General features: G+C 36.8%; 1 protein-coding gene across 2 annotated transcripts in view; it reads right to left on the bottom strand.

Moving 5' to 3' along the window:
- arhgef1a (Rho guanine nucleotide exchange factor (GEF) 1a) overlaps positions 1-21,670 on the bottom strand; it is a 31,727-nt gene extending 10,057 nt beyond the window's left edge. The window contains exons 1-13 of one of the 2 annotated variants that reach the window (XM_051872733.1): positions 21,395-21,670; positions 16,098-16,260; positions 7,936-8,003; positions 7,694-7,757; positions 7,315-7,444; positions 6,827-6,936; positions 5,793-5,936; positions 4,864-5,114; positions 4,277-4,402; positions 2,749-2,866; positions 2,281-2,529; positions 2,062-2,138; positions 1,014-1,189 (exon numbers count right to left, since the gene is read on the bottom strand). In XM_051872733.1, the coding sequence (XP_051728693.1) occupies positions 1,014-1,189; positions 2,062-2,138; positions 2,281-2,529; positions 2,749-2,866; positions 4,277-4,402; positions 4,864-5,114; positions 5,793-5,936; positions 6,827-6,936; positions 7,315-7,444; positions 7,694-7,757; positions 7,936-8,003; positions 16,098-16,260; positions 21,395-21,457 (1,739 nt within the window). In that variant the 5' untranslated portion in view covers positions 21,458-21,670. Of the gene's footprint in view, positions 1-1,013; positions 1,190-2,061; positions 2,139-2,280; positions 2,530-2,748; positions 2,867-4,276; positions 4,403-4,863; positions 5,115-5,792; positions 5,937-6,826; positions 6,937-7,314; positions 7,445-7,693; positions 7,758-7,935; positions 8,004-8,464; positions 8,604-16,097; positions 16,261-21,394 lie in introns of those variants that run through there. The other variant, XM_051872734.1, reaches the window with a different exon arrangement.
- Positions 21,671-22,437: the final 767 nt, after the last annotated feature.

Below are 22,437 nucleotides of genomic sequence, written 5' to 3'. Positions count from 1 at the left end.
TACTTTAGAGATACTCTATATAGAGATATAGAGAGTTTATATACCATGTATACATTTATTTAACATCTTTTGTTGTTTTATTAACATTAATGACAAATATTTAATTAGGCTACGGTCCCTTTAAGACCGAATCCATGGATACTTACACATATCCTGTTTTCACCCAAATGTTTACACTTACACTTAAGCCATAACCGACTGTATTTACGTGAGATACTCCATACGATGGACATTTTGACAACTATGTGTGCATTTGACCATTCAGGCGCAAGGAGAACTGATTGCGCGCTGTCTGAGAGAACTGGGATCGCGCGCAAGAAAGAGAGAGCGCGCGTGCAAGAGAGAGAGAGCGCTTCTGGTCTGTGTCATTCAGCGCGATTCCGCCTATCCCGCCTTCAATAACGAATTGTGATTGAAAGCATGCAGTCCGCAATGTGTCGGCTGTCATCATTAATTTTGAAGTATTTCCACACCCCTGAGGCTGACATTGTTTCTGCTGCTGCCGCCGGTGTCTCTGTGCACATAAAATTCTGTCAGTTACGTCACGTGAGGTATCGGTCTTTGGTATCGGGGGTATTTTTACGAGTACGAGTACAAGTACATGAGCCTGGTATCGGTGCATCCCTACTTTTTTCCATGTATAAATAAATAAATGGATCTTTTATATGTAGCTGCCTTTTTATTTTAGGAAGGGGTTCCTTCATAAGTGGATCGTAGTATTTGGGGGTCCTTGGTATCAACTGAATTAAATGAAATGGAACCCCTGATCTATAAAGCAAGCTGTCAAGTTTGGTTTTGCAGAGCTATAATGTAAACAAAAGCTACTGGAAACTCAGGCTTCCCACAGAACTGACATATCCCTTCAAAATGTCCCACTCCAGTGTCCTGAATTTAAAAGAAAGTGCTTTCATGTGATTTTCTAATTCCACTGCAAAGAGAGAGGTCCTGAAAAATGTCAAATGGTAACTGTAAGTGCTGTGCGGACTGTAAAGAGAGTGTTTACATGTATGTACCTGCTGATGGTTTGCTGTATGAGCCGTATCCAAGTGTTTCTGTCATCTTTAGAGGCTGCGTAGAGCTCATACATCTCAGGTGGGCTGGACTCACTGCTGATCAGGAACAACCCTCGCTCCTGATTGGCTATGTCTCGGACCAACAGACTCTGCAGTGACACTACAGCAGACTTATCCTACAGAGAGTATGAGAAGAAAAGAGATATTGTTGTTACACAAATGAATCACTTAGAAAAGTAATAGCAAATTCCTGTTGGGTCTCATAATTTGAGGTATCATAGGATGAGTTACATGCAAAACTTTAAAGGTGATGCTTTTTAATGTTTTCCTTTTCATTTAGTGTGTAATGTATCTGTTTGTGTATGTATAAGACCTGCAAAAATACAAAGCTCATAGTGTCCCACAAAGGGCTGATTAAAATGTATTCTAACAGAGAACCTGCCTAAAATGCTCGATTGAAGTTCAGATAATACTTCTGCAAATGTCTACGTCACAATGTGAAATACAAGCATAATGCCTGCCCAAAAGCATTCGCAAAGAAAGAAGACGAGACTTCAGTGAATTGTAGTGTTGTCACCATGTCATGGAAACGCCATATGTTTGGATGTAAAAGCAAAACCCCTTCGTTTGGCCTTCCAAAAATGGACAAAATTATATATGACAATTTATAATGTTGTTCCTGAGCTGTAAAACCCAAAAGTTAGCTTGTGTACAGCGAATTAATGGTGGAGAACTTGGGAGAGTACAACATTTCCAGCACACGCTTGGCCAATCAGAGCGCTCTGGGCTTTTCGGAAGGAGGGGCTTTGTTGAAACCGGAGCTTTCCAGACAGACTGGGAATAGAGGTGCTGTTATAATGTACATTATGTGGAAAATCATGTATTTTTTGAACATTAAAGTATGCTAACCTATTCTATTACATCCAATAAACAAAATAATGAACTTTAAAATAGCATCATATGACCCCTTTAATACTTTAAAGACCCCAAACCCTAAGTATAAGCACTAGCGATAAGGATGCGTAGCTTAGCAAGTAAAGTAACTTACCAAACTGGCAAAGATGTACCGTTGATCTTTCTCTTGCAAGAATACTAGAATATCAGTCATCAACAGAACCTGAACATCTACAACAAAAAGAAAAAAGGGAAATGCAGTACATTACAACACAAGTACATGTAAGCGAATACAATAGCGTGTCTATCTATCTCCATCTTACACTGACACATCACATTACACTTCCTCATAACCAGCCGCAGTCTACTGTACCTTTGAGCCGAGAGCTGGGCGTTTTCCAGAGCAGCGTGCCTTCGTGTATCAGCTGCCTCCGGAGCAGTTCGGCCGGTCTGAACAAGGCTCCAGAGCGGAGTTTGGCCTCAGCCCGCGGGTCGACCCGGGAGCGGATCTCTTGCAGCCGATGTGTCCTTTCTAGCTCCAAAACCTGCTGGTCCACCGAACTGAGCAGCTCCCGTATACAAGACAGTGCCTGTGACAGACCTGAAGCTTCCTCTGGATTGTCTGCATTGTTACACACAATAATCAGTCCATTGAAATGTCCATAACCCCTAAAATGTGACCATTATGTCACCATTATGATACTTGAAAAGGGCCTTCAAACTTCATTATACATCATATTAGAAGAACAGAGTAGTTTATAGACAGATGGAAAAGGGTGGAGGAGAGAAGCTGTTTAAATACAGTTAATATTGACATTGGCGACATACACCCACATCTCACCTTTGGTGTTGTCATAGATACGTTGCACCAGGACAGGGTATTTAGTGATGCGCTGAGTGACCAACAGGATGCACTCCTGGAACCCGTGACGACGCAGTAGAGGACCCCGACTCACCCTCTGAGAGGACACAGAACAACAATGGTAAATGGACTCTTAACCATTTCTGCCTCTGTGTACTGTATTTATATACACACACTATCTAAATCTGCATCCAAAACCCACAGTAGCTGCCATGCTGCCTCACTCTCTAGTCAGCCAGATGTGTACTGACACCTCATAAGGAAACTGGTTTAAGACAGGCACCATAATGTCATGTCTAATGAGCTAGAATTTATTTAAGTAGCCTATAGAATGCGGTTAGAATGCCCCTAAAATTCAAGATATCAGGGCAAAAATGTACCATACTTATATCAAGATATAGTTATGCAACACAACATCGAGTGATGTTTTTGTCCCTGCAAATGTGATATTGATTTCAAATGTGATATTGATTTCATGTTGAACAGTTCAATAAATAAGAAGTTAATATTGTGTTATATTTTAGACACAATATTGTCTGCTTTTGCTCAATTTCATCAACGAAAATATTATCTATAAATCCAAAGCATAACTGTTGTACATCTCCAAGCAACACACAGCGGTGTTTCGTTTCCGAATGAGTCCGCATTTTGAGCGAATCAGTCGGGTGAACCAATGAATTAATTGCTCATTCATAAAGAGAGCCATTTACTTTATTCCAGAACGAATCAGCTGTTTGAACAAATCGAATGAATGAATGACTCAATGACTTACATTTACCGCCACCTACTGGCAGCTTTAGTTTCTTATTTAGAGTATAATTTAATTTTTAAAAAAATGAAAAATTATTTCATATTTCCACATTAACCCCTTAGCATTCCTGTAAAATGTGCCTAAAAGGCCTAAAAAAGGCATACCCTTTAAATAAATTGCATGCTGTTCTTGAACCATTCGGAGTATATGCATGGTTTTGGTCTCTTTTGAAAGGTATGTGTACTGCGGGCGGTACAGTGGAATGCTAAGAGGTTAATAATAATAATAATAATAAAAAAAACAAAAAAAACATTAAAGGTATAGTTCACCCAAAAATAGGCCGTTGAAGCCTAATTTTTATTTTTCTAAAGCTTCTTTTTATAATGTCTATTTAATGCTTTTTTCATTTAACACAAGAATGACTTATTTTATTATATTTGGGGTAATTTCTCAGCCAAATTTGATATGCAATTAATTTGCAATTAATTAGATTAATTAATCACCACATTGTGTAATTAAATAGATTAAAAATGCAACACAAGAGCTGAACACAATCATGATACCTGAAAATCTGATGATTCACACATCTATGAGAGTCTGCAGGCATTTAATGCATTAATGCACCCGCCCACCATCATTCATCACTCAGTACCACTCTATCCTCCCACTTGAAACACAGGAGACAACACCTGACCCGGTTATGCAAACACATAACGCACATGGACAAACATCCTCGTTGGTCATTCTTGTTCTTACCCGTATAAAGAGCTGAAGTCTCTTGTCTCTGGCCAGCAGCTCTTTGTAGAGTTTGACAGCCTTTATATGACGACTGCAGAACTCAGAATACGTCTTCAGCATCTCTTCTGCTAACTGACCTGAGAACTGACATACACACACAAACAGTGCACTATGAACATTATGTTCCTTGAAACTTGAAAGCTTTCAGCCTCCCACTGTCATACACTCAGAGAATGACGTTTTGATTTCCATTTATTGCTCTTTCTTTCTTTCTTTCTTTTTTGACTTTTCACGCCCTCAACAACAAGACGTCAACAACACTCATGAAATGAATTTATATAAGGATTTTTAACATACTGTTTTAAGTTAAATTAGTTTTAAAAACATTTTTAAAATGTGTCCCCAGATTCCATTTTGTTGCACTATTGCATAATCGTGTTCACTTTTTACATTAATGCATTAAATTGACAGCTCTAATTATTGACACATTTTAAACTGGCAATCAAAACAGATATGACAATCGAAAATCACTTAAGGCTGGCAAAATGTACCCAAATGCATTTACACCCCGTTCTGCCCACCTAAAGTCACAAATGCACTCCTACCTGTTTTATTAGCACGTCGCTGATCTGAGTGATAGTGAAATTGTTTGTGCTTTCAGGTTGCAGGCTGTGAGCGCGCCGTTCGAGGAGCTGTGTGAGGAAGTGCGTGTGCAGCGTCAACAGGCGCTCCAGGCAAGGAAACAGTGCATGCACGACCCCCAGGTCCAGCTGCACCTCCTCCAGCATACCGCGCCTGAACACGCCCTCCATGATCCGCAGGGTCCGAACATGATGGAGCTCCGTCTGGATCAGCTCTGAAATTATATCAAAGAGGTTGAGGTCTAAAATGCAACATTTAAAAGGTTTTTTTGTACCCTAAATGAAATGTTCCCACTGTCCTTATTGAGGGTAGATACCATATTAAATTTGACGTGAATGAAAACAATGAAGTGAAGTTTTGAAGTACTGTTCATTCCATATGTTACAATCTTGTGTACTTTGGTACTGAATGCTCAGCATTTGCTAATTTCTTGAATGTTTACATTTAGATTATCTTTCCAGTCATCTAACACTTACTTAAGTTAATCTTTAAAAACAATAATTTCAAATTTTAAAGTGAATGTCCATTTTTCACATTGTACATTGTAATGTTGTAGTGCTTAAATTCACTTGTAGCATTAAAAATTATTTTGTTTTTTTGTTGTTTCTTTTTAGCAATTTTGAAAAATTAGTAAAGAATTTTAATATAGGCCATTTATTGGTTATTGGACAGAATTCTATATATTTAAAAATAAAAATAAAGACATTAATGGAGTACAACTTGAGGCCAAGAGGACTAGATGTTCAATCTGTTTGTTTTCATTTGCAAATAGATAAATACAACGTCTGGAAAAGCACTGGAAAAGTGTTTAATCGGATTTCAAAGTCAATGGCCAATTTACAGTCATAAACATACTTCAATTCAAGACTTAGATCTGCGTTTTTTCTCTAACCATAGATGACGTCCTGTCTCTTGATAACATCTTTACGGTGAGTCTGCAAGTAAGTGGAATCTACTGCCATGCTCCAGGAATCAGCTTCAAAGTCCCGGCCTTCAAACTCTAGATCTTCCAGCAGAGAGTTGAAGTAGCCCTCTCCTAAAAGCAAGAGAAATACAATTTCTATATTATAACTTCAGTTTGCAGGTAAACAGGTTGGCCAAACATGGAATTTGGGGGATTATAAATATATAGGCCTAAATAAAGTGTTTCATCATGATATATTTATTTTTTTCATGAGGTACACTACTGCTTTATTTTAATTAATATATTTTTAAATGTAATTTATTCCTGTGTCGTCAAATCTGAATTTTCAGCAACCATTACTCCAGTCTTTGGTGTCACATGATTCTTCAGAAATCATCTTAATATGCTGATTTGTTGAAACATTTCTTATTATCAATGTTGAAAACATTGTGCTGCTTAATATATCTGTGGAAACTCTGATTCAGGATTCTTTGATGAGTAGAAAGTTTAAAAGAACAGCATTTTTTTTTTTTTTTTTTTAAATATAAATCTTTTACAACATTATAAATGTCTTTACAGTCACTTTTGATCAATTTAATGATTCTTTGCTGAATAAAAGTATTAATTTCTTTCAAAAAAAAAAAAAAATTACTGACTGCAATGGCTGTATTTACACTGTAGGTCTTCATGCCCAATTCTGATTTGTTGACTATATCAGATTTTTGATTTGTTGTCGCCATTGTCACTTTCTCAATGACGTACGACTCGCATTGACGGGAATATGCATGGCAGACGCAAATGCATGTACCCGATTCATATCAGGTTATTTTCCAAATTTAAATGAGGCCTGAGATTGATCTGAGAATTCTTTTTCCCTGCTTACACGTTCGTGGATCATATCCGATCTGTGCCACATTGGAGAAAAAAAACGTAATTGGGTCACTTGAACCATGTAGTATAAATGCGGCCTTTTTTAACGTATGTCTACTATGTTTAAGTGTTTGTAGCTGCGTGTGTCTCACCCTCATCATTGAGTGACTCCATGGACATCGTCCTGCTCTTAAAGTTGAGCGAGTCTGTGGATTGAGACAAGATCCTGCGCAGCCCCAGAGGATAGTCATCATTCAGAGTCCTACACGCACATGCACAGATGGGCCATATGCATGCATACAGATGTACACATATGCATGCAATCACATGCAAAAGAAAAAAAAAAGAAAGAAAACAACAACAACAAAATGTGAGGCAGGCATCATAATCACCACAGAAACAGAAAATACAAATAACAAATTTAAAATAAAAATATATTAAATGACTTATAAATAAATAAAATATAAAGTAAAGTGAATATAATGACTAATAAATAGCATTCAAACAAAACTGCTTACATTAAACTAAAACAGCCACAAACACACAAACATACACAAAAAACACAAAAAGATGGTGATTTGTTGGTATATTTTACAGGCAAGAGCCAATTTTATGCATCTCTGTCATTTCTGTCACTCACCCTGCAATGTTATTGGTGGAGACGCTTTTGGAAAGCAAGAGGGAAGACCGGCCGCGACGTGATCCGAGTAGTGACTGACGAAGACTGTCTGAGGGGTAAATGGCAGAGCTCGGCCTATCCTTTAAATGGGCTTCAGAGAGGAAGAAAAGAGAGAGAGCGATGTCATGTTTAGAACAAACATTCTATTAAAATTACTGAAAGAACGTTTGTTGATAACTCTAAGAGAACCTTGCCAGAATATCCCTGTTAGCTGGGACTTAATCAAATTTAGGCAATCAAGATCACATGATCCCCTCAATGATATCTAATCACAACTTGTCACAGGACACGCATGCCACTTGTAATTGAATCAGATGTAAAAACGCACTTGTTTCCTCACCTTTATTCCTCAGGGTCACATTCTGATAGGCCGAATTGTTCCTCATCAGCGCCATTTTCTGTTGCTATTGTGTCACATACAGACAGATGACATTTTTAGACTAAATATTATGTATAAATCACATAAAAAAACTGACCCAATCTAGATACATTTCTTCTGCATCCTACCATGAATCAAAGCCAGTGTCTGCATGTCAGTGGTCCATGTAACCCATGTGACACATGTGTGCACTAATATCCCACCTTTTGTTTCATTTTGACACAGTTTGGTAGCGTGTCCCTGCAGCGGTTGTGGATGGTGACGTTACAAGCTGAAAAAAAGAACAGACAGGAAAACCCTTTTATCTCACATAGTATAATCTTCATACAATCACATTTAAATGTGATGATTGTGATCTTCTCACGGTCACATTTACAACGTTACAGAATTGTATTTACTTTCTTTCCGTTATGGGTTTGCAATAACTCTTAATCTTTAGCTGCTTGACATAACATTATGTTCCAGAAACATTCTTGACTATGTAGTTACTAGTTTGTAGCTGGTTTGTTGTTGGTCTAAGATGATTCTTTAGCTTAAACCAATTAGAAACCAACCACAGAGTTCTCAAACACAGCAAACAGCTTACGATGGATATGGAAACAATGAAATAATAATAAATAAAAAACTTCAAATTCCCCATGTTATTCCCCTTTTATTCCTGTACTCTACCTCTTTTTCTTTTTCCTCTCTATAATATTACAGTAAATAATTAAGTAAATCTCAGTACCATACCCATTTTTCTCCTCTCTTTCTCTGCCTCTTGACCTCTCTCCATGTCTGCGTTAAAATGCTTGTTCTAGATCTCGTTTACAGCATGCTACTAGTGCCTGAACATTTTCTCTGGTTACGCTGTATTGCTTTTGTCTCTGAACCCCTATTGTTTCAGAATGGCTTTGCTTCCTGTTTTGAGGGTGGCTGGGAAGGAAGAGGGACGGGGGCTCCGGTGGGGTTTCCCTGGCCTGATTACCCACAAAACACACCTACACGAGTCTAAATAATCCCCCAATGAGGCTTTTTGCAAGTCAAAGTGCATCTCAGAAATGTAACTGTAGAGGAACATTTTATTTAAAAAGACACAACTGAGACAAATTGTATAGTAAATAATGTTTGAGTCCATTTTGAAAAATTACTGAATGCAAATATGGTATCTTGCCAAATCTGAACACAGACAGTGTTGAGATCACTATGAAAAATCTAAGGAGGAGACTTCACCTAAGGTCTCATTTTGTTCTCCCTTTAGTCTAGGAGGATTAAAGAAATCTTGATTATGATTTTTTCTTTAAATAAATAAAAAAAAAAATGGTAACACTTCAGTACGGGGAACAATTATCACTTTTAACTAGTTGCTTACTAGCCTGCTTATTGGCTGTTTATTAGTACTTATAAAGCACATATTAATGCCTTATTCTGCATGACCATATTCTACATCCCTTAATCCTACCCAATACCTCAACTTAACCACTACAACAACTACCTTACTCACTATTAAGCAGTAAATTAGGAGTTTATTGAGGAAAAAGTCATAATAATAGTTAATAGCTAACATGTGTTCCCCATACTAAAGTGTTACCAAATAAATAAATAATAAAAATAAAATTATATATAATATAAATATATATAAAAGTACATACACTACCTTTCTTATCCAAAAGTTTTGGGGTCTGTCATTTATTTTAAAGAAATTAAACCCTAAAACCTTGATCAAAAGTAACGTTTTATAATGTTTTAAAAGATTTCTATTTCAAATAAATGCTAGACGATTTGCAATATGAAATTCATGCCCTTTAAAGTTCTGCTACAGCCTTAGTGCAACTGCAAAAGACATTGTATGCATGCATGTGTCTCACGTTAGCAGTGTTATTTTAAAAAGGCGTTTTAGAATAAAACACATTGATACTTCTGCATTCTGTTGCGTTCTGTCCAGCTGTTTTTGAACAAGATCTTATTAGAGCTGTGGAACATAATCGTTCCGCTTGCACGGTCAAATACACACAATTACAGTAGGCCTATTTCAAAATATCTGTCTTGGCGAGTATTCACGCAAACATAATCTGTTATGTCTTAAGTGAACTTTTGGTTAACAGTTGGGGAAAAAACATCTAATGTGTAACATTTTATAACCATGCATTAGGTCCTAATATAATAAACCTGTGTTAATGTTAATCAAACAATAAAAGAAAAAAGGGAATCACTCACTGCTCTTGACTGAACTACATTTGTAGCTTAATAATAATAATAATCAATTAATTTGTAATGAATACATACACTACAGACTATGCTGTGATTATTTTTGCATTTGATTATGTTTTTCTTACTTGAATGCTTCTGATTAAATGTAAAATGACTGTTAATTTAATTTGTTTCTTATATTATATTTGCATCTTTGTTCTTATTTTTAATAACAATGATAAAATAAGAAAAGAGCAATATTGTGATGATTAATATACTAATTATTAATAATAAAATAATTGAAGGAAAAGATGCATCGTGATGCATCGAGAATCATTTTATAATCGAATCATTACCCTTTGAATCGTAATCGAAACGAATCATGAGGCAAGAGAAGATTCACACCTCTATACTGTACATGCCCTCCTGACACATGCATCTGATACTAGCATTTTATCCAATGCTTCCTTATGACTGATTAAAAAAATAAAACAACATCTTTATGCATATACATTTTTTATCTATTCCACTGTAGGCTCTAGTGTAAATCTGATCTCCCACTCAAAGGTGTTTGGTTTGTAAGGTCTTTGCACTAAGAGCCTGTGTGGGTGTTGAGCATGCAGTTCCAGCCTCGGTACATACACAGCAAGAGAGAGAGCAATCAATACCAGAGCCCAGACTAGAGCAGCCGAGCACAAAGCTGCTCATCGGTGAGTGGCTTGTACTGTCTGGTCTTTAAATCTTGATGACAAAATAAGGAAGAAGCTGAAACAATAGCAAAACAGAGAACCAGAATTGAAAGATGAGCACAGCAAAACAGGAAAGGGTGTGAGAGTGTGCCAGAATTCACATGTAAATGTGTTTAAAGGAATCGTTCAGGTTCATTGCAAGTTAAGTTGTATCGACAGCATTTGTAGCATATTCATTTTGACTTGTTTCTCAAGCTTTTATAAATAGCAGCTAAAACCAGTTACGGTTAACAGAATTAAATGGTAAAATACACACTCAAAATTTAAGGCAAAAATAATGATTTTAAAAATAGTAATTTTGTTCAGCTTTACAGCTCAACCCTTGACTGATTTTAAACCCCTGAAGTGCATCACCCTGTTTAACCACAAAGTTTTTAAAACTGAAAATTATCTTCTGTGGTAATCGAAATCATGCTACAAAGACCGTCTGTCAATACAGCTTGTACTAAACCTGGAACATTGCTTTAAGAATGAGTAAAAGTGTCTGCAAAATGCCATTTGTGTCATTTTATCATGCATTTTAAAATATGTGTCTAAGTATGTGTATATATATTAGGGGTTGAACAACCTCAAGTTGACTGTTATGTGATTAAAGTTGACTATGATTTTTTGAAGTTGACTGTTATGTGAGTCGACGTCGACTAATCACTGATGATGTTTACTAATAAAAACATAAGAGATGGTAATGCTTTGCAACATGCCACAGTTTGCAACTATAGAGACTAAAGTTTGAGAACAAACTTTGATGTTGGTTTGAGAAGCCAGAACTTAGAGCTGCGGCATTTGACAGAACGCTGCCTACAAGGCTTTTGCTCCTACATAAAAGCGTATTTTTATCAGTTATTTTGTCTAAGGGCCATTATTTAGATTATATTTATTTGAATGCATTAGTGAGAGCCATGTGTGAACTGTGCAGTGCCTCTCTACTGATAGTGAAGCTGTGGGTTTCAGCTTCTTCAAAAACAAAAAGGAATATATTCTAGCACTTTTCAATTTATAAGCTATTTTATTGATAAATCACAGAAAAGTGCTGACAGTAATTTTCTGCGCTATTGAATATTTCTGTCTGCGCACAATCTGCACGTGATGTGCGAGCTACTGTCTGTATGTGTGTGCGTCAGCACATTAGTTTAGAATGGCGATTAATTTGCCTGTGCAATAAACTGTATAAAACGTGCATTCACCTGATAAATATCGAATATCCAGATGGCATAAACAAACAACTTGTGGAGCGCTCTCGGAGTATGCATTTATTTGTCATTTTAACTGATGGAAACAGGGTGTAAAAGTGGACTTCTTATCCTGAGATTTCTTATCCTGTGGCCTCCTCTTTAGGACAGCATTAGTATTAAAGCTAATGTAAATCTATGGGATTTTTTGGAGTTTTGATTATAATTTAGAAGAAAACCTTAAGTCCGATCAGTTAGAAAAGATATAGCACATTAAGTCAGAAGGTCTTCTGCCTGATGTCTTCTGCCAGCCAGCTATGTCATTAGTGTCAAAATCACATGATCAGCGACTAGTTGACATCAAGCTTAAAGCGTCATGGCAGAGCATTAGATTTGACTAGCCTGTATATATATATATATATATATATATATATATATATATACGTAGCACGTAATTAAAATGAAATACTTTCCCTTTAAAAACATACTACCGCGTGTGTAGTCTTGTGACTCCGCCCCGCCCCGTGTGTGTGTGTGTGTGTGTGTCTCTGGATGGGTGGAATGCAGAGCACAAATTCCAAGTATAGGACACTGTACTTGGCTACACGTCATGTTCATGTTCTGGTATGTGTGTGGTGAAATGCCATTTGTGCATTTCATCATGTATTTTAATACATATATATATATATATATTATATATATATATAACATGGATGTGGTGAAATGTGTGTAAACACTTTCCATCGCAGGGCCCTCTGTAGAATATCCAGACCACCAACTTTAAGATGTGTGTGTGTGTGTGTGTTATCTTGGCATGCAGCAGTAGACCAGCCACTAAAAATATTCCACCTACTCTCCACTTCACCACATAATAAGACTCAAAACATCAGTTCAGGACTGCACATAGATGTAATGTGAAAGAGGGATGTGGGAATGAGTAGACAGGTGTGGCTTGTAAGTAATAAAGAGGCTTATACATGATGTTCGTCTTGAGCTCAAAGTCCTGGAGACAATCATGGAAAGAAAGCGGGGGAGCTGAGATGGGGGAAGAAAGCAGGAAAAATCATCGGAAAGACTGAGGTAAGTGGCTGTTTTTATAGCCTCTGCACTGTGATTGGCAGGATCACAAATAAGCTCCTCCTAGGATTTCGTCAGAAACTTTTATTCTTGGGGTTTTCATCAACAGAGGACGCAAGCAAACATTAAGAATGGTAATGCTTTTATACTGTAATCATAATCATTAGTGTCTAATCACAATTACCACTGATCATACTGATCATGGTTAGGAATCTGAACAACCCTTAATGACAAGTATTAAACATCAGTACAAAGTTAATAAATAATAAATGAGTTTGTCCTGCATGAAATATACTTTCAATCAATTGGCTTGTTTGGAAGAGGTAAGCTGTTAAGCGTTTTGACTTGTTTTGATAAGAATTTCATCAGGCGGATGATGAAAGTAGTGAAAAATAATCAGATATATTGGTTTTGATGGAAAAGAAACTAGATTATCATAGAGACTTGGGAATCAGCTCTTTAGACTTGTACCAGGTCTGTCAACAACCTAGCAACCGCATAGCAACATAATTAAGTCACCCGGAACACCTAAAGGCCCCAATATACTCATGGTGAAGTTATTTTTCATTCTTCGCTTTGGGGTAAAAAGAAGTTCAAAATACGTGAGCAGCGGTATACTGTTAGCCAACATCCCATACGCCGCCACACTGTTGAAAGCAGGGTTTAGATGAACAACAAAAATGACAGTGAGGAGAAAACAGTAGTTAAAGGGTTAGTTCACCCAAAAATGAAAATTATCCCATAGTTTACTCACCCTCAAGCCATCCTAGGTGTATATAACTCACAATCTGAGTTATATTAAAAAATATTCTGGCTCTTCCAAGCTTTATAATGTTAATATAATATAGCTCTGATTGTGTTTGACTGAAAGAAAAAAGTCATATACACCTAGGGTGAGTGAGTAAATTATGGGATAATTTTCATTTTTGGGTGAACTAACCCTTTAAGAAAGCATCTGATCATAGCGATGTGAACGTTTACACGAGCTCTGCAATTCGGCACTCCAGTCAAGTCATGTCAGGATTATTCCAATATATTGTTTAAAAGCAGCTTTACAGTATTATACCTGGAAAAAACAGTGTCACTGTCTCTTCCAACTAGAATTACAACTTCATTTTCTACTATAAAGTGGCTCTCCAGTGAGTTTAAGCACAAACGTCCATCCTCGAGGGACTGAACAGAAGAAATGAACTGGGAAAGATTTTCACATCAAAGAATGTGGAGCCTCAGAGCACACCTACCTATTATGTAATTGCCACGGACTAATGGTAGTTCGAAGGTGTTTACCTGCCAGAGCGAACTTTTCCGGGAAGTTCGCTTTGGCAAGTTGTTTCGAACTCCAAAAACGAACTTCGTTTTCGCCAGATTCTTCAATTTCACTCAAATTGTATCGTGGCCTTTAGTAACTGCATATCAACATGCTAAAACCACCCAGAACACCTTAGCAAATGTATAGCATCACCCTGGTAACCATCCACAACATCCTATCATTGTGTTACTGAACAAACATCAACTTGTTCGGTATGCTGTTCTAAGCATTTTGATGATAGAATTAGGGAAAAATCCAATAGAAATGCATTTGAGGGACAGAAACTAGAATATCCTATAAACTTGGTAACTGGCTTTTTACACTTGTGTCAGAACCATCAAAAAACTACCCAGAACATCCTAGTAACTGCATAGCAAAAAACATCCAATACATCCTATCAGTGTGGTGATGAATAAACATACCCTTGTTTGGGAGAGGTATGCTATTACTTTTGTCTTGATGATAAAATGAATAAACATATCCAATAGATTGGCGCCGAAGAGAGAACGGAATCCTTAATATCATAGATGCTTGAGGATTGACTGGCAAAACCCTAGAAAATGCATAGCAACATGTTAAAACCACCCAAAACATCCTAGCAACCACATACAAAACATGTTAAATAAACTCACGTCATGCAAGCAACTGCATAGCAACACCCTGGCAACCATCCAGAACATTCCAAAGGTATGCTGTTCTAAGTGTTTAAATGACAAAATTAAAGAAAATATCCAATAGATTTGCATTCAAGGAGGGAAAGAAACCAGAATATCCAAGAGACTTGGGAGTCATCTCTTTAAGACCCAGATACTCAGTACTTCAAGTGAAATTTAAGAACGAACTGGTGTGACACCATTTTGAACAAATCCAGGCCAAAACGAAGTTTGTTTGGAGTTTGTTTCTGGAGTTTGCTGGAAAAGTTCGCTCAGGCTGGTAAACACCTTTGTACTATCATTGGTCTGTGTCAATTACGTAACAGGCAGGTCTGCTATGAGGCTCCGCCTTTTTTACGTGGAAATCTTCTCTAATTCATTTCTTCTGTTCAGTCCGTCGAGGTCAGACGCGAGTAAAAACATGAACACACTGGAGAGCTGCTTTATAGTAGAAAATGAAGTTGTAATTCTAATTGAAAGCAACATGGTCACTGTTGTTTTTTTTTTTTTTGGTTAATACTGTAAAACTGCTTGCTTTAAAGCAATCGATTGTATAAAGTGCTATATAAATAAATGTGACACAGCTTTATGGAGTGCTGAATTGCGGAGCTGGTGCAAACAAATCCACGTCGCTATGATCACATGCTTTATTAACTGCTTTTTTTCTCACCACTGTTATTTTTGTTGTGTGTTTATTTTGTTATTGAGAGGAAAGCATGCAGCACATATTTACATATTTATCTAAATGCTGCTCTCAGCAGTATGGGTGGAGTATGGGATGTTCAATAAAAGTGTACCGCTGCTCATGCATTTCGAACTTCTTTTTACCCCAAAAATAAAGAACAAAAAAGAAGGGTTTGTTCACCGTGAGTATAACAGACTTTAGACTTGTGCCAGACATATCAACACCCTAGCAACAGCATAGAAACATGCTAAAACTACCTAGAACACCCTAGTAACTACATAGCAACATGCTAAAACCACCAAGAACATCCTAGCAACTGCATAGCAACATGTCAACTCACGTAGCCCTAGCAACTCCATAGCAACACCCAGGCAACCATCCAGAACATTCTATTATTGAGTTGAACAACAAACACTACTAATATTTTCCACAGAAATGGTTAAAATTGAGTTTACAAAATGTTGTATTCATCTGCAATCCATTATTTTTTTAACATTTTTACTAGTAAAGTAGGTGGGTTTTGAGTGCGAAGTATATGTGTCCGTGTGACTCACTCGGGCAACTGAGGGCCTCCTTAGCGGTGATGCTCTTGTTGCAGGCTGAGCAGAGTGTGGTTCCAGACACTGTGAGAGAGTTGAAGAGGTGGCCATTACTGTAGCGAGCCTCTCGCTCCCTGGCTTCTCTCTCCCGCTCCCTCATGCGTTCCTTCTCCTTATTCTAATAAGAACACAAAAACTCAGAATAAATTAATCATGCACGATGTCATAATATATGTATACAATACATTTAAATCATCTCCACCAGAGTAAAATTAGCCTAGAATCATTGTATTGTATATATAAAAAAAAAAAAGAAAAAAAAAAAAAAAAACACAACAACAAAAAACAAACAAACTTTGAGCTGGTCACAGAACAGTCAAACAATTAACACTCACAAAAAAGACAATGATGACGCTATTGCAGCTCAGTTTGTGTAACCGATTCATCTACCGAACTGGTACAGACCGAGTTCACAAACAGGGAACTCAAAAGAGAACTTGCAACACAATTTCGGAAGAAACATAAGCCAAACAATGGCCATATTGACTGTCTAGAAGGTCTGTATTCCTTGGTAAAAGATTTCATCACGAAAACACATACAAGCACATTCATGTCTGTGAAATGGGTTTCATTGAAAAAGCTAATCTTTACTTATCAGCCTTCAGGGGAAAGACAAATGAAGCCTATCAACTCTCCACTATAAAAAGTCACTCATGTGGTTTAAGCAAACAATTGATCTCATTTCTGATACAGTAACTTCATCTATTTGTTTGTCTTTGTTATGTACATCCCTAGTTTGATAAGTTTTTTTTTTTTTGCGCATAGTTTTGTCCTCTCTTTGACCCTCTCAAGGTCTTTTTTTGACATACAATCTGCTAATAGGCTAACTGATGTGGGTTGAGCTAACTAGTAGAGACAGGTATTGCATGTTAGTGGAAAGTCTTTAAAAAAAAATCTCAGGGGCCGTTGACAGTTTTCAACCAAAAACGGTAAACTGTTTATGCGTTTTGTCCGTTCATTTACACGTCAACAGCGTTTTGGGGCCCTGAAAATGCAAACTTTTGAAAACGGATTTTAAAGTGCATGTTTTTGAAAATGTGAATTTGTGAAAACAGTGACATCATGCACATGCATATTTTATGTTAGCATTTATTTTTATATTTTTAGTTTTCATTTTAATTTTTTAAGTTTTAGTTTGTTTGTTTGTTTTTTTTAATTTGGCTTTCATTTTTTTTTTTTTTTTTTCAGTTTTAGTAATTTTAGTACTTCAATTTACATTTATCTCAGTTAGTTGCCAAGGCAACATTTTTAATTTTTATAAGTTTTTCCATCAAATATTTATATTTTATTTCAGCTTTATTTCAATTACAGAAAACTATTTTTACTCATTTTAGTTTGTTTTAGTTAAAGGGTTAGTTCACCCAAAAATGAAAATAATGTCATTGATTACTCACCCACATATCGTTCCACACCGGTAACGATATGAGGGTTACCGGGTTACCGGTGTGAAACGCAAATTAAGATATTTTTGTTGAAATCCGATGGCTCAGTGAGGCCTGCATAGCCAGCAATGACATTTCCTCTTTCAAGATCCATTAATGTACTAAAAACATATTTAAATCAGTTCATGTGAGTACAGTGGTTCAATATTAATATTATAAAGCGACGAGAATATTTTTGCCGAATCAGCGGTTCGGAGCGCCAAAGTCACGTGATTTCAGCAGTTTGCCGGTTTGACACGCAATCCGAATCATGATTCGACACAAAAGATTCATAACGCTCCGAAGCTTAATGAAGCAGTGTTTTGAAATCGGTCATCACTATATAAGTTGTTATTTTGCGTTTTTGGCACACCAAAAATATTCTCGTCGCTTTATAATATTAATATTGAACCACTGTACTCACATGAACTGATTTAAATATGTTTTTAGTACATTAATGGATCTTGAAAGAGGAAATGTCATTGCTGGCTATGCAGGCCTCACTGAGCCATCAGATTTCAACAAAAATATCTTAATTTGTGTTCCGAAGATGAACAAAGATCTTAAGGGTGTGGAACGGCATGAGGGTAAGTAATAAATGACATTATTTTCATTTTTGAGTGAACTAACCCTTTAACAATAACATTATGATGAGCATGAACCAAGAAGGTATATAATACCTGGAGAAAGCTATATAAGCTGCCATCTTTGCTCACTCTGTCGACTAGACTGTATTTTCAGCAAACCATCTAAGCCATTTTACACTTTGAGCGGTAACTAGCAAAACATCCCCCATAATATTATGAAATATTTACAATTTATATGTTCCTGTCTGCTGCCTTTGACGTCACAGCTCATACGCTGACAGGATATTTGCTAGAATTTAAGACTGTATGTTCTTGTGGTGCCATCGGCCAATTAGCATTGTCATGAAATCATTTTCCATTGGCTCCAGAGTAATTATATATAGCATTTACAACTCGAAAAGACACTGCAGCTTTAAATGAGGTAAATTGAATAAGTCCAGGCATCCATTTTGCACAATTAACAGTGCAACTCTGTAAACTCAGTTTTACCCACCAGTTTAAAAAAAAATAAATAAATAAAATAAAATAATAATAATAATATATATATATATATATATATCGTTGAGCTGTGTACTTCTGGAGTCATTGTTCTCGATTCTGAAAGCTTTGACCACTGGTGTGCTAAATATGCTAGTCAGCATTTTAATATAAGCTCTACTTGGCCCTAGCTGATAATCTTCCTCTTTTATACATATTTTATGATGAGTTAATTGGAAAATGAAGGAAAGATAAAAACAAACGTCCAGACATGAAATGTCAACAGAAATCTTAAGATATTTCAGAATAAACATTAGCTGAACAATAGCCATATTTAATGTCTAGAAGGTCTGTATCCCTTGGTAAACGACTTTTATATTTTATAATTTTTATAAGATGTCTCATATATTTTCACCTCTTAAAATAAAGACGCTAAGGTCCACTTTTGGGTCCGCTTGTTCTTAAAATCGGCCTCTCTGTTGACATGCAAAGCAGGAAATAATGAGAGAGCACTTCCTCTTTCTAATCTGCAGGAGGCATGAGTAAAGGTTGCCATAGGAACACGGACATGTGTTGCAAGTAAGCAACAGACAATGTTTTATAAAAACCGCTTAGTGTATTAGTGTGTAGCAGTCCAAATACCTGTAGGATATTGCTATTAAATTACCAAATCTAAACTGACCTAGTTGGTCCATAACCAGAACTTCCAGGATGCCTCGGCATTGTTTGGTACGTGTATGTGTGGTCATCTCCGCAGATTTGGGAAGTGGCAATAGTTCATGCTAAATCTGAGAACAAAGCATGTGGCCAGGGTGGGGTTTGAAAAAGTGACACTGTTTTACAACTAAAATTGTATGACTCCATATATTACGAACTACAGAGGCACAAACTAGGAGCAGCCAACATTTCCAAGTCCGTGTTTATAAAAAATAATGTCAGGCTAATGAAATGTCTCTGTGCCTGCAAAATGAAAACAACCTCTGTTGTCATAATTCACTTAAAATTTGACATTGAATCAAACTTTCTGTACAAAAGCATGAGCGCTATGTGCCCCGAGCACAGTGTTGTCTAGGTTCAGCAAGCTTGTCTAAAGTTTGGCGTCATCTCCCATCAAGGAAATAGGCTGAGATTGGCAGGACTTAACGTTGGTGCTCCAGTTCGAATAGTCCCAGCTCCAGATTTAGTTCAGCCTGCTGTGGCCTGATGGCCTGGATATAGCTGGCCTATGGGGAACCATGACTGATTAGTTGACATTGACATTCTTTGCAAACATTTTCATACGAAAGCAATTTACACTACAGCGATCAGGACAGTAGCAGTTGACCGATATCCATTCTTTCAATAGTCAATGCCGATATAATTTCCATTTTGGTATTTTTACAATTTCATGAATTGTTGTACTGTTTAAATGTAGCTGAATATAGCAAGTTCCAGGTGACAATGTTGAAAAGCACTCCTCCAAAGTGGGCATTGTTAATGGCCAAAAATTGACCAAGATCAGACGATTATATCAATTTATCTCTGCAGAACAGGGAAAATACAAGGACAATAAAACTAGGCAGCAACTTAGCAGCTGCTCTCGGTTACATTTAAATTGCTCAAACTCATGTCTAACCTTGGACATCACCATTTAATAGAAGAAGATGTGGTGAGATGTTGTGTGAATGTGTGTAAGCAAAAACGCATCTCACTATTTAAAAAATCTTGCCTTCGGACCTGAACCTGGTATTGATGCTTTAACGGAGTGCGATTTCTATGGCAACCTCTCTTTTGGCTCTTTCTCTTGAACGCACACACACAGTCTGTTGTTCAACATTCCCACTCAGTAACACCTACACAACTCAAACTCATACTGAAGCTAATAACTGGACAAAAAAAAGGTGCATATTCAGTGCCAAAAACAAGCATACATCCTCTTACTCAAGGTGTCTTTACACCTTGTTAAAACTGCTCTGAGCAGGCTCTGTGCTGGCTCCAAATTCTGTCTAAATATGAAAACCACATTAAAGCTGAAGTAAAGTATGCAGCTCTGATCCACCTAAACCCCTATTAAAGACGACAGTGACACTGCTTTGCTTCTGTGTACATGAAATGCAGCATCAGAACAGCCTTAAACTTTATAATTGCTCATTTTTAATTTCATATGCATGTTTCTATATCTCATAACGAAGACATTAATTTCATAACATTACTTTTAACAACTGTAATTCCTGTGTAATGTACCTGGTATGTGCAGCTTCAGATGCAGCTTCTGTGCTGCCTTTGAATCATACCAAAGATGACATCACACTGCATGAAAGCCACAAACTTATAGTCCTGGAAAGCATTATTCACTGTCAAACAACAGCAACATTAACATTTTAGTCCGTCTGGCCCTTTAACCCTCATTCTATAAAGATGAAGAAGAGGATAGCAGCAATTTAAGTGCAAATTACTGTATTTCCTTGCCCACGTTTACATACAACCTCTAGGTTAATAGCTGACGCATTTTTTATTGTCACAAACACACTCAGTGTTTTTCTGAAGTAGTGTTTCCATGATACGAAACAGAATGTATTATGAAAATAAAAATAAAGTTGGATTGAAACGAAATGAACTGACTTAAAAACATACTTTTCAAAACCTATTATTTCTATAATCCATGTAAGCGCTAAAAATCCCTTATGAACCACGACGAACAAATATTGAAGTGGACAATTCAAACATAGCGTCAGAATTGTTTTAATTCTTGCGATAAGCTGGTTAAAACACGCGTCGTTGCACTTACCCGCTGACTGATCTCTCTCATCCTTTCCTGGCGAAGTTTCGACAGATCCGCTACTCGAGACATTGCGATATTTTAAACGTCTTTACCACAACGAAAAACGAATCCTCTTACGGCAAAATCACATGTATATCCCATTAATTAAGATATAAAAGTTCCTTTAGGTCCCGTGTATGTGTAATAGCAGCGTTTTAATAGGCAGAAGACATTAACAGAGCAGCGCAGCGCTATAACTTTGAGAGAAATACGCTGTTCCTCTCCCTCCCTCACTCTCTCTCTTTCTCTCCTCCCCTTCAGTGAAACGGTGTTGCCTCGTTCAGGAAGCGCAAAATGACTATCCCAGACCGCCTCTACCCTTATTAAAACACTCTCACTGTAATTCTAGAACGCTTATATGAACATAACATATATAATAATAATAATTGTACATGGTTAATTTAAAACTGGCGGTATTTGTGAAAAAATGCATATTGTAAATAACTTTTTTTTTTTATTTAATTCAAGAAGTAAACGTCTCTCCCTCTCTTTAAATGTTTGTTACAGTCATCCAGAAAAAAAATATTAAAGCCAACTCCCTTAAGCACAAGTCCTGTAATGTCAAATTAAACTGTAAAAATGACATATGTGTTACCTTTCTGAAGGCATGTTGAAGGAATATCCCTGCATATTATAAAATGTATTCATTTAGCTTAAAAATGCAATTCATTAATGCTTAACTGATATCATATGTAAAATAATAATTAAAAAAAAAAACTATTGTCTATAGTCATTTAAGTACAATAGTCAAATGCCACCATCTGCCATGATGTAATGCTGCTACTATAAACAACAGCAATGAAGACTCTCAAACCCTGTGGCTGAACTCTTTCAAACAATGACGTCAACTTTAGCACCAACACCTATTCAGCATTTCTCAGAGAGATCTAGAAGGAACTAACACTAATGTTCGGAAAGCTTGTGGTCTGCATACGCCGGCAAAAAGCACCCATGAGTAAAATCAGACTACCTTAAAATGAAAATGAAACGATAGACAGAATTAGACTCAG

Source organism: Ctenopharyngodon idella, chromosome 19, assembly GCF_019924925.1.
Source record: "Ctenopharyngodon idella isolate HZGC_01 chromosome 19, HZGC01, whole genome shotgun sequence".
Classification (NCBI taxonomy): domain Eukaryota; kingdom Metazoa; phylum Chordata; class Actinopteri; order Cypriniformes; family Xenocyprididae; genus Ctenopharyngodon; species Ctenopharyngodon idella.
The sequence above is the reverse complement of the archived record's forward strand: the minus strand, read 5'-3'. Positions and strand labels throughout refer to the sequence as shown.